This window comes from Sinocyclocheilus anshuiensis, unplaced genomic scaffold, assembly GCF_001515605.1.
Source record: "Sinocyclocheilus anshuiensis isolate Anshui unplaced genomic scaffold, SAMN03320099.WGS_v1.1 scaffold1468, whole genome shotgun sequence".
Taxonomy (NCBI): Eukaryota; Metazoa; Chordata; class Actinopteri; order Cypriniformes; family Cyprinidae; genus Sinocyclocheilus; species Sinocyclocheilus anshuiensis.
In genome coordinates, this window is record NW_015546129.1 from 675,593 (window position 1) to 690,133 (window position 14,541).

Sequence of the window (14,541 nt, forward strand, 5' to 3'; positions counted from 1 at the left end):
CACACATCTCCAGGCCTTGTGTTTTTATTTCATTCCACCTTCTCTGCGTCTCATGTTTTTAAACGTAAAAACACTCTCTGTGTGAATGGCTCCTTACTGAATGTTTTTGTGATCATAACTGTTTGGTTTTTAACTCTGTATGTGTACGATACCCCTTGCATGTCAGTTTAATTCATATCAGATGTACATGTAATATAAGACTAATGCAGGTCAGCTCAATTAAATAAAACAGCATTTTATATAAAGCTTGATCTTTATCAGTTGCTTGGTGCTGTGGTTTCTCTGAATATTAGTGCTGAACATTCAAGTAGATTATCAACCCAGCTTGGCACTTTGCTAAATCATTTATCTAGAAGAACTGTGGCGACCACTGGATGACCAGTAGAAGGCAATGCTTAACGCCTTTATTGTTACTCAACTGCATATGTATTGTTATGCCTTTGAGATGTTGTGAATGTTGAAAGTGTGTATAATGTTACCATCACTGGGATTAAAGTGATTAAATGCACCTTAGTTCTGTGTCTGCCTATTTCCTTTTGATATTTTTACAAAAGTCATAGGATGAAATGTTTTTGCCCTCATTCTTGAAAACCCTAAATTTGGCCCAGTGCTTGTTCCAGTTCATGTTAATGTTTCCTTTCTTGTTTACAGATGTCACTTGATGTCCATTGTAGAATCTGGTCCCTGAAGCAAGACTAGTTTTTCCTATTATGGTGTCAGGTAAGCTAAATGTTCACCGGTGTGCAATGTGTTGTGATAGTTACTCTTGGACGTTTTGTTGTTTTTGTCTTTGATATCCATTCAAGTGTACTTGATATCCTCATGTTGACACATTCACGACTTAATTATACCTTAAGTGGAAAACTGTGAGCCTGTTGTGGTTATAAGATGATGAGTGACACAATCCAAATACAGGACTAATTGCGTTAAAACATGCAAAGGTGAAAGCTGTCAAAACCATTTATCATCATTTATTATCGTGTTTTGGAATACAAATTAACCCTTGGGACGAAGACTTCAGCACAACAGTGGATCACAGGAGATGAAAATCCCTTGTTTGGTTATCATTACTGTGGTTAATCAGGCAGATACACACAAAAACAAACACAATATGTCACAATATGTTTCTGTTAATAATGTAATTTGAGATATCACACATGCCACTGAAATCACACATGAGCAGGGGCGTAAATTTCGTCAAACAGTTGGGGGGGGGCAATAAACAAAATTTCTCGAGCAATTTTTGAAGGGGACACAAATAATACAGCCATAGGCGGAGGCTGAACCAACTCCAGGGTAAGGCTAAAAACAGGAAAATCTATTAACTACAAACACCATAAACCTTCCTTTCATTGTACGTACATCTGCGCTTTGTTGTTTATGATGAGAGAATTTGCAGAATTCAGTCATCGGACGTGCGCGAATTCAGCAAAGCTGATGAGTTTCAGCAATGACTCAACTGAACGCCTCTGATTGGCCAATGCATTCCTAAGCTCAACAGAATCGTGTGTGATTACCGGTAATTATAATGTGCAACACTGTAAAAACGCCTAAAATGAAATACGGTGCAACATGAGCAAATCTTAATTTAATGCGCAGTCGACACTTTCTATTCATTTACACATTGTTAGCAACAGACGTAATAGATTTAATTTGTTTGTGCAGGGGCATTTTTGACCCAAGACCCCGTGGTCAGCCTTACACACGCGCCGCCTATGAATACAGCTAAAATTGTACTTGTAAGGATATGTATACACAGAGGAAAGCCTTGCTACTATTAGTGTAGCGGGGAGACTGTGCCAAATTAGACAACTTCAAGCTGTCATGGTCGCGCCGTGAAAGCGCTCGTTGTAGACATTACTATCCATCGCAGTGTTGCCAAGTCCGCGGTTTTCCCTTGGAATTGGGCTACTTTAAAGGGGTCATATGATGCTGCTAAAAAAAACATTATTTTGTTTATTGTTTGTCCTCTATGCCCCGCCTTTCTGATTAATTAGTATTAACATTAAGTAATTATTTTGCACGAATAAATCTTTCAATGAGTAAAACTGCCTGTGTCTATAGTATTATAGATTAGACAACATTATAATATTATTTTCAAATAAATTTTTTTATTTTAATTTTAAATGATTAGTAGGGTACACTGTAAAAAATGATTGTGATTTTAACAGTAAAAGACTGTAAAAATGCTACAGTAAAAACCTGTTAACTGGTAATGTAATGTTACAGTAAAATACTGTTAAAAATACGGTTTTTGGAAGTGAAAGAAAAGGTCATTGTATAATTTACAGTGACAAACCGTAAATTGAGACTCCCAGAATTCCCTGCATGACACTTCATATTTGATGTTTTATTGTTGAAATAACATGTTTCTTAGTTTTTTTCTTATTAGTTGTGTACATAAGGGTTTAATCTTACATCTAATGTTGTTAAATCAATGTTTATTGCATTATTTCAGTATCAAGTGTGTCACCAAAGGAAAAGATCAAGTGCCAAGTGAGAATTGCACTTTAACATTTGCTTCATGATGTTTTCTGGCTTCTGAAATCACAATAAAGTTGATTTAATTGTCTGAGAAATGGAACTCTTGCTGCGAATAATTTATCAATAAATTCCACATGGCCTTATTATGATTTATACACTATCTGTCTTATTATTTTGTCTTTAATGTCATCTTTAAAGAAAAAAAAATGACCCAGAACACAATTCAGAAAGATTGTGTAGGTCTTTTTTCAGTTTTTTTCTTATTAGTTGTGTACATAAGGGTTTAATCTTACATCTAATGTTGTTAAATCAATGTTTATTGCATTATTTCACTATCATGTGTGTCACCATGATGGGGTTTAGTGTTAGTGTGAATGACACTATGCACCTTCTATATATAAGTATTGCCCTCCTCAGCTCGTAGAAAAGTTGTTTGTGATGAGCGTTGGTTCATCATGTGACTTTCTCATCACCACCAGTTTTTAGTGTTTATCAGTGCATTACAATGGTTCAAAACAGATATTAGTACTTCGATATGTTGGTTTATTAATATTACGTCAGTTCATGAAATACGGTATTTTATTGTGAATTTAAGTTATGTTTGTAAAACCTAAAATGTTGCTACCATATTTTTTACGGTGAAGTTCTGCCGGTATTTTACCGTAAATGTCACAGATTTTTTTTTACAGTGTACTCTTGTAATAAAGTAGCAGTGGCTAGGACAGATTTTAAATATCAGTTCCACTTAAAAAGATGCAATCTAATCCTGTTTACATGAAGTAAGCTGCTCCCGAACAGGTTTAAGCTTAAGGACCTGTTGCTATGACAGCAAGTCCAGGATGAGCTTCGAAGAACCAAACAATCCAAGATCATGCCAAATCGTCAACAATCAAATCCAGCTAACTGAGTTAGCGACGTATTTAAAAGGACAATAAATATCTGCAAAGCTTTTTTCTGTCTCAGTGTGAACCCTCTGTCTATGAAGAAGAATGGAGCGGTCATCTTCAAGATGTGATTTCATAAGCCAAGGAAATAAAGGAAAAGATCCAAGTGCCAAGTGAGAATCGCACTTTAACATTTGCTTCGTGATGTTTTCTGGCTTCTGAAATCACAATAAAGTTGATTTAATTGTCTGAGAAATGGAACTCTTGCTGTGAATAATTTATCAATAAATTCCACATGGCCTTATTATGATTTATACACTGTCTTATTATTTTGTCTTTAATGTCATCTTTAAAGAAAAAAAAATGACCCAGAACACAATTCAGAAAGATTGTGTAGGTCTTTTTTCATTGTAGCCTAACTTAGTATCAGTGTTGCATGGTTTTAATGATCATAAAGGAAAGGTAGGCTAGACTAGTAACTAGTATAATTTATATTTTAAAAATATACGAATGGCTAATTAAGTCAAGTATTTTTCATTTACTTTTTTGTCATTCGATGAGATCTTTATTATGATTCCGTGTAAATATCAACCACTAAAATGAGTTTGCACAGGAGAAAGGAACTGCGCAAATTTCTGAGGTGACAGTTATCACCATTATATCAACATTTTATGAAAATAACAAATTAGTGATAAAACTCGAACATTAATGTGAAGGTTCATTTATATTAGGTTTAAAGAAAATGAAGAAGAGAGATTGCAGACCCAACGTTCCCGCTCTTCAGATCCCCTTCTTGAATCATGACACGTAAGTGGATTAAATTAAGAAACTACAAATAATGAAATGAAATCAAAATATATCCGGAATATTTGTAATAATTTTTGTAGCTATTGTGTTAATATTCTACATTTTTAGAATATAATTTTATGTCATTTTAAAGCATTAAAATTACATTCAATGGGCTCTTTATTTTTCAAAACAAACAAAAAAGGCCCACCACCACCTGTCTCATTTCCCCCCAGTCCATTCGCATCCATATTGGCATGGCAAGCAGCATATGAAACACACAAAGCTTTGGAAAGAGACTTCAGATCTCAGCAAACAATCGCAACCATTCAATCATCTCCATTGTTGTTTTTTAGACATTTCCCAGACACACACCCACTGAGGGCTGAAAAAGCATTCACCTGTGCTTAACTTATAGTGATGGTCTTATTCTCTTGGGGGAGGTGTTTTTGCCACCTGTTTTTCCCTTTTCTGTCTATTCCAGTCCACTTGATTTCCCTTCACGCATTCATAAGAGATTGGGTGACTAATTAAAAGCTTAATTGCACTTACAGTGGAGTCCTGTGTGGCCATAAAGCTAGGATTGTCAATTGATGATTAATCTTGTCAAAACATGCCATACAAAGTCTGGATCCTGTCAGAAGCATTATTCACGCCTGTGTGTTTTGGCCTAGCTCATAAATAAACACCTGGGAAGGTGACCTTTTTTTAACAGATCGTCAGGGGACATCCTAATGATTAGTGTGGTTAACCAGGCAGAGCAAATGTACACACAGTCACTGATCATAACATTGCCCTGTCTGTCTGTCAAGTTTAGTTTAGATAATCATGGGCACTTATTTCTGCTCCGAATATGATTGTGATGATGATCATGTTAATAGCTTCAGCTGAGCTAATGAATGGTGACCCAGAACACAGTCATAGAGTTTAAGTGACAAATACACATGAATTTGAAAGTTGGAACTACTTTTAAAGTAGATTGATGGATGGGCTTTATGCCAACACTCAAAAGCATACATTAGAGGACTTACGTGTGGGATGCAGGACATACTAACAAGTGCAACTTAGAAACATTGCACTAATTTTAAGATTCGATGTGTTCTTAATTTTTGTATTTATGATATAACCTGCTAAACGGGTTTGTTAATAATTTTGGAGGAACAGGAATCTTATGGATGTTGGGCCACAGAGTACCATAGAGTGCCATCTAAAAGAAATATTTGTCACTGAAAAAATTACATTTTGATCTTGAGGTTTCTATAACTTTATTTCACACATGTCCATGTTTTCTAAATGAAAAATAAAATGATTATCACACTTTAATTTACATAAGTCCACAAAAACAACAGTAGAATAAAAAAGGACATTCTACATATATAGATTCACAGAAAAAAAATCATCAGTCTTATAGCTTGCACTTGACACAGATGTCACAATCACAATATAATCTTGGCACTTTATATAATTTATAAACAAGTCAGTTCCTAAGAATGTAAAATTAAAACGCATAAGCATTAATACATTTGCCCTATTAAAATACTACTATTTCAAGATACAACAGGCATCAAGTGGGAAAAAAAGGACAGGGACATGAAACTTGAAATTGTGTGTTTAGATTCACAAATGTTTACTGAATATTCAAATATATATTTGAAGTATCTTTTAAAAGTCCTTTTGCTTGAGGTTTGTCACATCACTGCTACATCCTGTCTACAGTCTTCTCCACATTCTGTGGGTTCACTCTGAGAAAAGATGAAATAACGTTTGCCATAATATGTCAAACATATGAGTGCAACAGAGAAATTGTAAAAGGTTAAATCTGGGAGAGCAAAATTATGGGAGAAAATATGGCCATAAGTGAGATTAACCTGGAAAATCAGGAAAATAGAGGGTGGCACAGTGAGTGTCACAGATCGGCCAGACTCAGCCACCTCCCAATCACAGCAAACACCTGCACCTGAATAATGATCACACGCACCTGTCACTAATCTGCAGTCATCATCAGCCACCCTTCAAAAGCACACACCTCACTTCACTCCAGTGTCCGGTCTTGTTGATTCGAAGTGGACTCAGTCACTCTTGACATCCGTGAGAGTCAGCCAAAGTATTCCCTACTCGTTGAACTTACCTCCTGTGTTTCCTCCAGTGTGTTCTCCTGTGTTCCTCTCCTTAGTCTGCTCCTGTCATCGGCTCTGTGGATTCCCATCAGTAACGGTGTTACACTCTTCATCTACTCAAGACTTTAATATTGGATTTATACTCGCCTATCCATTACATCTACTTCACCTGCTGAAAATAAACCACCATTGTGTTTTCTAATCCTCTGTGTGAGTCTCCTTCCGTAACAGAAGACCGGACCAACACAGATTCGGCAGGATGAGTTCTCCCCACGGCATGCAATCGGCTGCGTGTTTCTCCGTCCTCGCTCGCCGGGATCTCCCCTTCTACGAGTACGCCGGGGAGTTTTGCAAGCTCGCCACGGTGATGACGATGGATGACGCCACCCTCAACCATCTGTTCTGGCTTGGGGCCAACTCCCATCGCCCCTTGGACCTCCCAGACACCACTGGACTGGGTTGGAGAGAAGGTGTCTTCCGGTGTCTGGGGAGTGTCCGGTCCTGAGCCAGAACCAGTCCGCCGCCATCCGCGGTTCACCCAAGGCAGCTGGCAGTTCCCCAGTCAAGTCAGCCAAGCGTTCATGTGGCAAACCCAGGAAGGGCTCCTGATCCCCAGTTTAGCCCAGGAAGGACTCCTGATGCCCAGTTAAGCCCAGGAAGGGCTCCTGATCCCCAGTTTAGCCCAGGAAGGGCTCCTGATCCCCAGTTCTGGTGACCCAGAACACAGTCATAGAGTTTAAGTGACAAATACACATGAATTTGAAAGTTGGAACTACTTTTAAAGTAGATTGATGGATGGGCTTTATGCCAACACTCAAAAGCATACATTAGAGGACTTACGTGTGGGATGCAGGACATACTAACAAGTGCAACTTAGAAACATTGCACTAATTTTAAGATTCGATGTGTTCTTAATTTTTGTATTTATGATATAACCTGCTAAACGGGTTTGTTAATAATTTTGGAGGAACAGGAATCTTATGGATGTTGGGCCACAGAGTACCATAGAGTGCCATCTAAAAGAAATATTTGTCACTGAAAAAATTACATTTTGATCTTGAGGTTTCTATAACTTTATTTCACACATGTCCATGTTTTCTAAATGAAAAATAAAATGATTATCACACTTTAATTTACATAAGTCCACAAAAACAACAGTAGAATAAAAAAGGACATTCTACATATATAGATTCACAGAAAAAAAATCATCAGTCTTATAGCTTGCACTTGACACAGATGTCACAATCACAATATAATCTTGGCACTTTATATAATTTATAAACAAGTCAGTTCCTAAGAATGTAAAATTAAAACGCATAAGCATTAATACATTTGCCCTATTAAAATACTACTATTTCAAGATACAACAGGCATCAAGTGGGAAAAAAAGGACAGGGACATGAAACTTGAAATTGTGTGTTTAGATTCACAAATGTTTACTGAATATTCAAATATATATTTGAAGTATCTTTTAAAAGTCCTTTTGCTTGAGGTTTGTCACATCACTGCTACATCCTGTCTACAGTCTTCTCCACATTCTGTGGGTTCACTCTGAGAAAAGATGAAATAACGTTTGCCATAATATGTCAAACATATGAGTGCAACAGAGAAATTGTAAAAGGTTAAATCTGGGAGAGCAAAATTATGGGAGAAAATATGGCCATAAGTGAGATTAACCTGGAAAATCAGGAAAATAGAGGGTGGCACAGTGAGTGTCACAGATCGGCCAGACTCAGCCACCTCCCAATCACAGCAAACACCTGCACCTGAATAATGATCACACGCACCTGTCACTAATCTGCAGTCATCATCAGCCACCCTTCAAAAGCACACACCTCACTTCACTCCAGTGTCCGGTCTTGTTGATTCGAAGTGGACTCAGTCACTCTTGACATCCGTGAGAGTCAGCCAAAGTATTCCCTACTCGTTGAACTTACCTCCTGTGTTTCCTCCAGTGTGTTCTCCTGTGTTCCTCTCCTTAGTCTGCTCCTGTCATCGGCTCTGTGGATTCCCATCAGTAACGGTGTTACACTCTTCATCTACTCAAGACTTTAATATTGGATTTATACTCGCCTATCCATTACATCTACTTCACCTGCTGAAAATAAACCACCATTGTGTTTTCTAATCCTCTGTGTGAGTCTCCTTCCGTAACAGAAGACCGGACCAACACCGATTCGGCAAGATGAGTTCTCCCCACGGCATGCAATCGGCTGCGTGTTTCTCCGTCCTCGCTCGCCGGGATCTCCCCTTCTACGAGTACACCGGGGAGTTTTGCAAGCTCGCCACGGTGACGACGATGGCTAACGCCACCCTCAACCATCTGTTCTGGCTTGGGGCCAACTCCCATCGCCCCTTGGACCTCCCAGACACCACTGGACTGGGTTGGAGAGAAGGTGTCTTCCGGTGTCTGGGGAGTGTCCGGTCCCGAGCCAGAACCAGTCCGCCGCTGTCCGTGGCTTCCCCAAGTCAGCCGGCAGTTAATGTGGAGCCAGAACCAGTCCGCCGCCGTCCGTGGCTCACCCAAGGCAGCTGGCAGTTCCCCAGTCAAGTCAGCTAAGCGTGAATATGTTAAGCCCAGGGAGGGCTCCCGATCCCCAGTTAAGCCCAGGGAGGGCTCCCGATCCCCAGTTAAGCCCAGGGAGGGCTCCCGATCCCCAGTTAAGCCCAGGGAGGGCTCCAGCCCCAGAGCTCGCTCCAGTGTGAGTTTCCTTCCGTAACAGTGAGAGGCCTTTCTTTGCATGTTCTCTGTGTGTCTGTGTGAGTTCCTCCACAATTCAAAGACCTGCAACATAGGTGAACTGGACACTGTAAAATTGCCCATAGGTGTGTGTGTGAATTTGTGTGTGTGTCTGTGTGTGTGATCTGTTCAGGGTCCCCCGACTGGCCCGAGACGCTGGGAAAGGCTCCAGCCCCCCATGACCCTTCAGAGGATAAAGCGAGTTGGAAAATGGATGGATGGATGGATGGATGGATGGATGGATGGATGGATGGATGGATGGAGAAAAAAAAGAGGACTTTACTGAGCAAAACCAACAAGGCCTGCTGTATGTCTCATGGTCTGGATTTCATTGATTAACAAGAGTAAAGATTTCAATCTGCATTAAAAATGTCATGAATTTTCCAGTCATTCATCATGAAGGATTTCATGTATCACTATATACAGATATAGCTGTTTACTGTAGAAAGACTTTACAAAGATTACATTTTTATTTTCAGGCTTTCAAATTCCTGGTATTTTCAGATTTCCTATGAGAAACTGTATGTGTGTGTGATAGATTTACCCTGTACTCTTGTAGCATGCTATTCTCCCGACTTTAATCATTATGGTGTTTCTGAGTGCAGTATAGCCTCTGATGTACAGTAATGGTGTGATGACTGCATTGAGACGCGCCAAAATGCGCAGAGGGTCTGTGCCCTCATTTCTGAACGTATAGCACGTAGACCCCGCAAAATTACACACAATAACATGAAGGAAAAGGGGCAATCACACGGTCAGAAAACAGTCACTCAGACACGTGCTGAGCATGTACATGAAGCAGTTCTCGTTGCGCAGTGATCTGTTCATCACGATGGAGACAAACACGGACACGTTGATAAAAATGATGGCTGTGGCGAGAATTATATTGAAGAGAAACAAAAGTATATTCTCGAAACTAGTGAGAGGCAGCACGGTGCCGAGACCCGCACTACTCTGAGAAATATTCATGAGTGACGAGAGTATCAGTGAATGCACACGAGAGAGAGCACAACCATTGATGATAATACTGTATGAATGAAAGCTGATGGTGAGAGCGCGCGAGTGAACTGAGACGCGTGCGGGGCGTTTTTAAAATGAGGAGGAGGACTCACGTGGCAGGTTCCTGGAAACTGTTTTCAGGCCTTTTTTCCATTATCTTTGCATAATGGGCGCACATACATAACCAAGATTCCCTGATCGCACACGTACGTCTGTTAAAGATCCCTTCATCTGGAAAGCATCTGCTGTGTACAAACATCTGATAGGCGTCTTTAAGATGTCAGTTTTACATCATAAACATCTTAAAGACATCTTCTAAACGTCTATTTGACATCTGATAGGAAACGTCCTATAGACGTTTTGCAGATGAGCAAACACAAATAATATGTCTTGCAGATGTAAATGCCGACATCAAACAGACGTCTCTGTGATGTACATGTGTTATCAGGGTTGTAACTTGAATGTGCGAGACTTCCGGTGTAATCGCTTCCAGTTACTTTTAGCTGTAAAAATAGCTTGTTAAGCTGCACACTGACATTTCTTGTTATATTATTTTAATGATTTGTCATAATTATAAACAATGATTTGTAGTGCAAATTGTTTTATTTACTGCACTCTCTTCCATTTATTTACATATAGCCCCAGATAGCACACGTACGTCTGCAAGATGTCTGTTAAAGATTGCTTCATCTGGAAAGCATCTGCTGTGTACAAACATCTGATAGATGTCTTTAAGATGTCAGTTTTACATCATAAACATCTTAAAGACATCTAAACGTCTATTTGACATCTGATATGAAACGTCCTATAGACGTATCACAGGTGAGCAAACTCTAAAAAATACGTCTTGCAGATGTAAATGCAGACGTCAAATAGACATCTCCGTGATGTACGTGTGCTATCATGGCAGTATTTCGCGTTGCAAAAAAAGATGTAGGCCTACAGTGTAGGCCCAAAAGCTCTTACATCAAAAACAGCACGAGAGTCTCTGCAGCAAGCAAATAAAAATCTCCAGTGCAAACTATTCCCATTTGACATTATCTGAGCAATTCATCAATGTCAAATTTCATTCTTATGGGACTGAGCCGTATCTACTTAAACACCCTTTAACCAGCACCAGTGTCCTCTATCTACTGAAGGCACATTACAATGCTCACCTTTAACCTAACCGTTCCACTCTCCGTTGACTTTTCGCGTCCTGAAGATTATTTGATATTTCTTTTTCATATCCTGTTTGCCACAGGTTCGGCTCTGCTGGCAGGGTCAGTAGTCATCGGAATCATGAGCACCAGAGCCCTGCGCTCCCAAAACTGCTTCATCTTCATGTTAAACACCAGCATCAGTGACACTTTAACCGGCTGCTCTGATTTCTACCTCGGCCTGTTTGACGTCCAGGAGGGCTATCCGTCCCGGAACGGCACTTATTACATTTTACCATCATTTCTAGGAGTGAACGTGTTGACATTTGTGTTTGCACAGTTTGATAGATACCTGGCAGTGTGTCACCCCTTCTTCTACAAGCGGTACATCACGCGCGGGGTTGTGATTGGCGTCTGTGCGCTCTGTTGGATTTACACATATTCAATTCTAACTGTTCAAAGCGTCGTGCCAGTTGCATTCGCCGCTCAAATGAACGCTTTTGGGGTCATAGTCCTGCAGGTGATCGTGGCCGTCAAAGTTTTAATGACCATCAAACTGTACATGATCACGAGGTATCAGCTCGGCCGAGAAGCGCCCGGCAGCGACAAGGACAGCAAGAAAGAATCGCTACGCATTATCGTTTTTGTGGTCATTTGTTTTCTCATCTTGTGGGCTCCGTCTTTTGTGAACATCTCGGTGAAATATGTCACTAAGAACGGACTGAGGTTCAAAAATGAAGCCACGAATCTTTTCGCGATCATGGCGCGATTTAACGCGCTCAGCACGCCCGCGCTGTACATCTGGGGCAGTCCAGCATTACGCGCGGCGGTCTGGAACTCCGTGTGGAGTAAAGTATTCAAGAGAAGAAAGACAAGGTTTATTTCTGGGTCTAATTGTACGCAGGGGACATGGTAATGGGAAATATGAGACGGGAGGGAAAAAAGTAGCCTATTATTTTTCTCTAAGAAACGTTGCGCCCTCATGGGCAATTGGTTATAGTTTTTTCCCCACAACAAAAGTTTTGCGAGCGAACGCCAAGTTTCTCAGGGCAAACCAAACGAACACAAAAGCATTGCAATATAAATTTTCCTCCCATCTAATTTTGTTTTTACCCTCACCACGTCCCTTAGGTGTTCTACGTAACTGTGTCATTGAATATAATCAAATGTTCAAATGCATACAGACACCTGTTATGTACTACTTTTGTCAGTGTAGTACTATATTACAATCTAAAATGGTTGATACATTTCCTTAAAAGTTAACAAACATTATATGTAATAATTAGATAAGAAGTTAATGTACATTCAAAGAGGGTAAAAATCTGCTCATAAAAATGCCCCCATTTTTTATAATTAGTCTCAGAATTTTTAACTCCACTGTATGACAATCCTAACATCACACATTTTAACACATTAACCAATCTGTTAAACAATTCTTTTATTATTAATAATTTAATAACCTGAGTTTTGCATACCGTACCTAATGTCTTTGTGTCTGTCTTTTAAAACAGGGTTGACTATGGTCATATGAAACCCAGAAAGGGAGGAGAGAGAATCCAAAGCATCACAGAGCATCAGAGAAACATGAGCATCGAGGACTCTCCAACTATCTGCTGAAATGCTGACATGATCCAAGCCATTACAACAGAGCAGCTAAAAATAAAATGCCAAATTTCACGTCTTTTCACAATAAATGTTCTCTTCAGTTATATGACAAGATTCTTATCAGGATTTTTGAAGAATGTCAGATTGAAGTCTACAGGTCCATTTTTTAATGACCTATTTTATGGTCGCCGTGATTTTGCTCAAGTAAGATATCAACATATTTTATTGATCCTGGATCAACATTACTGTCCAAAAATACAGACTTAACCCAATCCCTACCCCTAAACCTAACCTTACCCATAATTCATTCCTAAAATCAGAGGGAAATGATAGCTGATTAACAAGGGTGTAGAAGCACCTAACCCTGACTGTAAGCCTAAAACTGATATTTCCTGAAAAGTTATCTCTCAATTCTGACAAGGATGTTGATTCAGGAACATGCTGTACTTGGTCAAATCACGCTCACCCTATTTTATATGGTTGGTCATACACACGTACAATCTCTATATGAACCGAAAACCGAAATGTAATGTATTAACGAAAATCCTGACCTTGGCCGTTGCCCTGATAGCACACGTACATCACGAGACGACTATTTGACGTCTGCATTTACATCTGCAAGACGTATTTTTAGTGTTTGCTCATCTGCATATACATCTATAGGACGTTTCCTATCAGATGTTAAATAGACGTTAAGAAAATGTCTTTAAGATGTTAGAATGTATGTAAAACTGACATATAGCAGATGCTTTCCAGATGAAGCGATCTTTAACAGACATCTTGCAGACGTAGGCCTACGTGTTCTATCTGGTGGTTTCTGAATGTTCACATATTAGCGCAGCAGTTCAATCCGAATGAAAAGCACACAATTTGCGATAAATCGAGACTGATAAAAACACGAGAAAAAGTATCTTCACTGAGTTGATCTCCAGACCGGAAATCCGGTCGGTATGACAGTCAGAACTTCTTGTTGCGACGAACACAATTTTCACCTCAGAGAAGAGAGCACATGGACTGTGTTTCGTGTCTCGTTTTCATTATTCTTGATTTCTCACAACTTGTATGCTTTTTCTGGGCGAGCCGGCATGAGAACTGCTGAGCTAACAGTCTCATGAACACACAGCTGTGTGCAGAAACCAACAACAAAAGTCAGGATTTTTGCTAAATAATACATTAGTTGCTTTTAACCAAACCCACCACTCCCAGCAAATTAGCTACAAAATAAAGGGTAACTTCACATATAAAAGGAATATGAAAGGAAAACAATGCATTTTAACAATTAATTGTTAATTTTATTGTTAATAACATTTTATCAACCACAATTTTTTATGATTCATTTAATAAATAATTCGCCCAAAATGTCACAAGGATCCTTTCTAATATTTTCCCTTCTAATTAAGCTGTGGGTAACCTCTTCCGTAATGTTTAATTGTTACTCATATTCAGGGGCGCCGCTAGCAATTTTGGGCCCTATGAAAGAATATGAGGTTGGGCCCCCTACCGCACCAAACATACACTATATTGCCCAAAGTATTGGGACTCATCACCAAACACCTGTGACTTGTACATACATATAGACAAAAGTATTGGGACACCCCCTTCTTTAGAACAGAAAAAGGCACTTCCAAAACTGTGGCAACAAAGATGGAAACATAATTCATATATTTAAAAATGGTATTTCCAGTTTTGGAAGTGTCTAAAATGATTGTACACATATGTACAAGTCATTGGTGTTTGGTGATGAGTTTTTGGCTCAAGGTCTGCATTTAAAGTCACACCAGAGGTGT

General features: G+C 39.4%; 1 protein-coding gene across 1 annotated transcript; it reads left to right on the top strand.

Annotated features, from left to right (window-relative positions):
* Positions 1-11,159: 11,159 nt before the first annotated feature.
* Positions 11,160-12,766, top strand: LOC107701045 (G-protein coupled receptor 15-like). Its single transcript, XM_016502960.1, has 2 exons — positions 11,160-12,025; positions 12,661-12,766. The coding sequence occupies exons 1-2, from the start codon at positions 11,160-11,162 to the stop codon at positions 12,764-12,766; spliced, it is 972 nt and encodes a 323-aa protein (XP_016358446.1).
* The last annotated feature ends 1,775 nt before the right edge of the window (positions 12,767-14,541 follow it).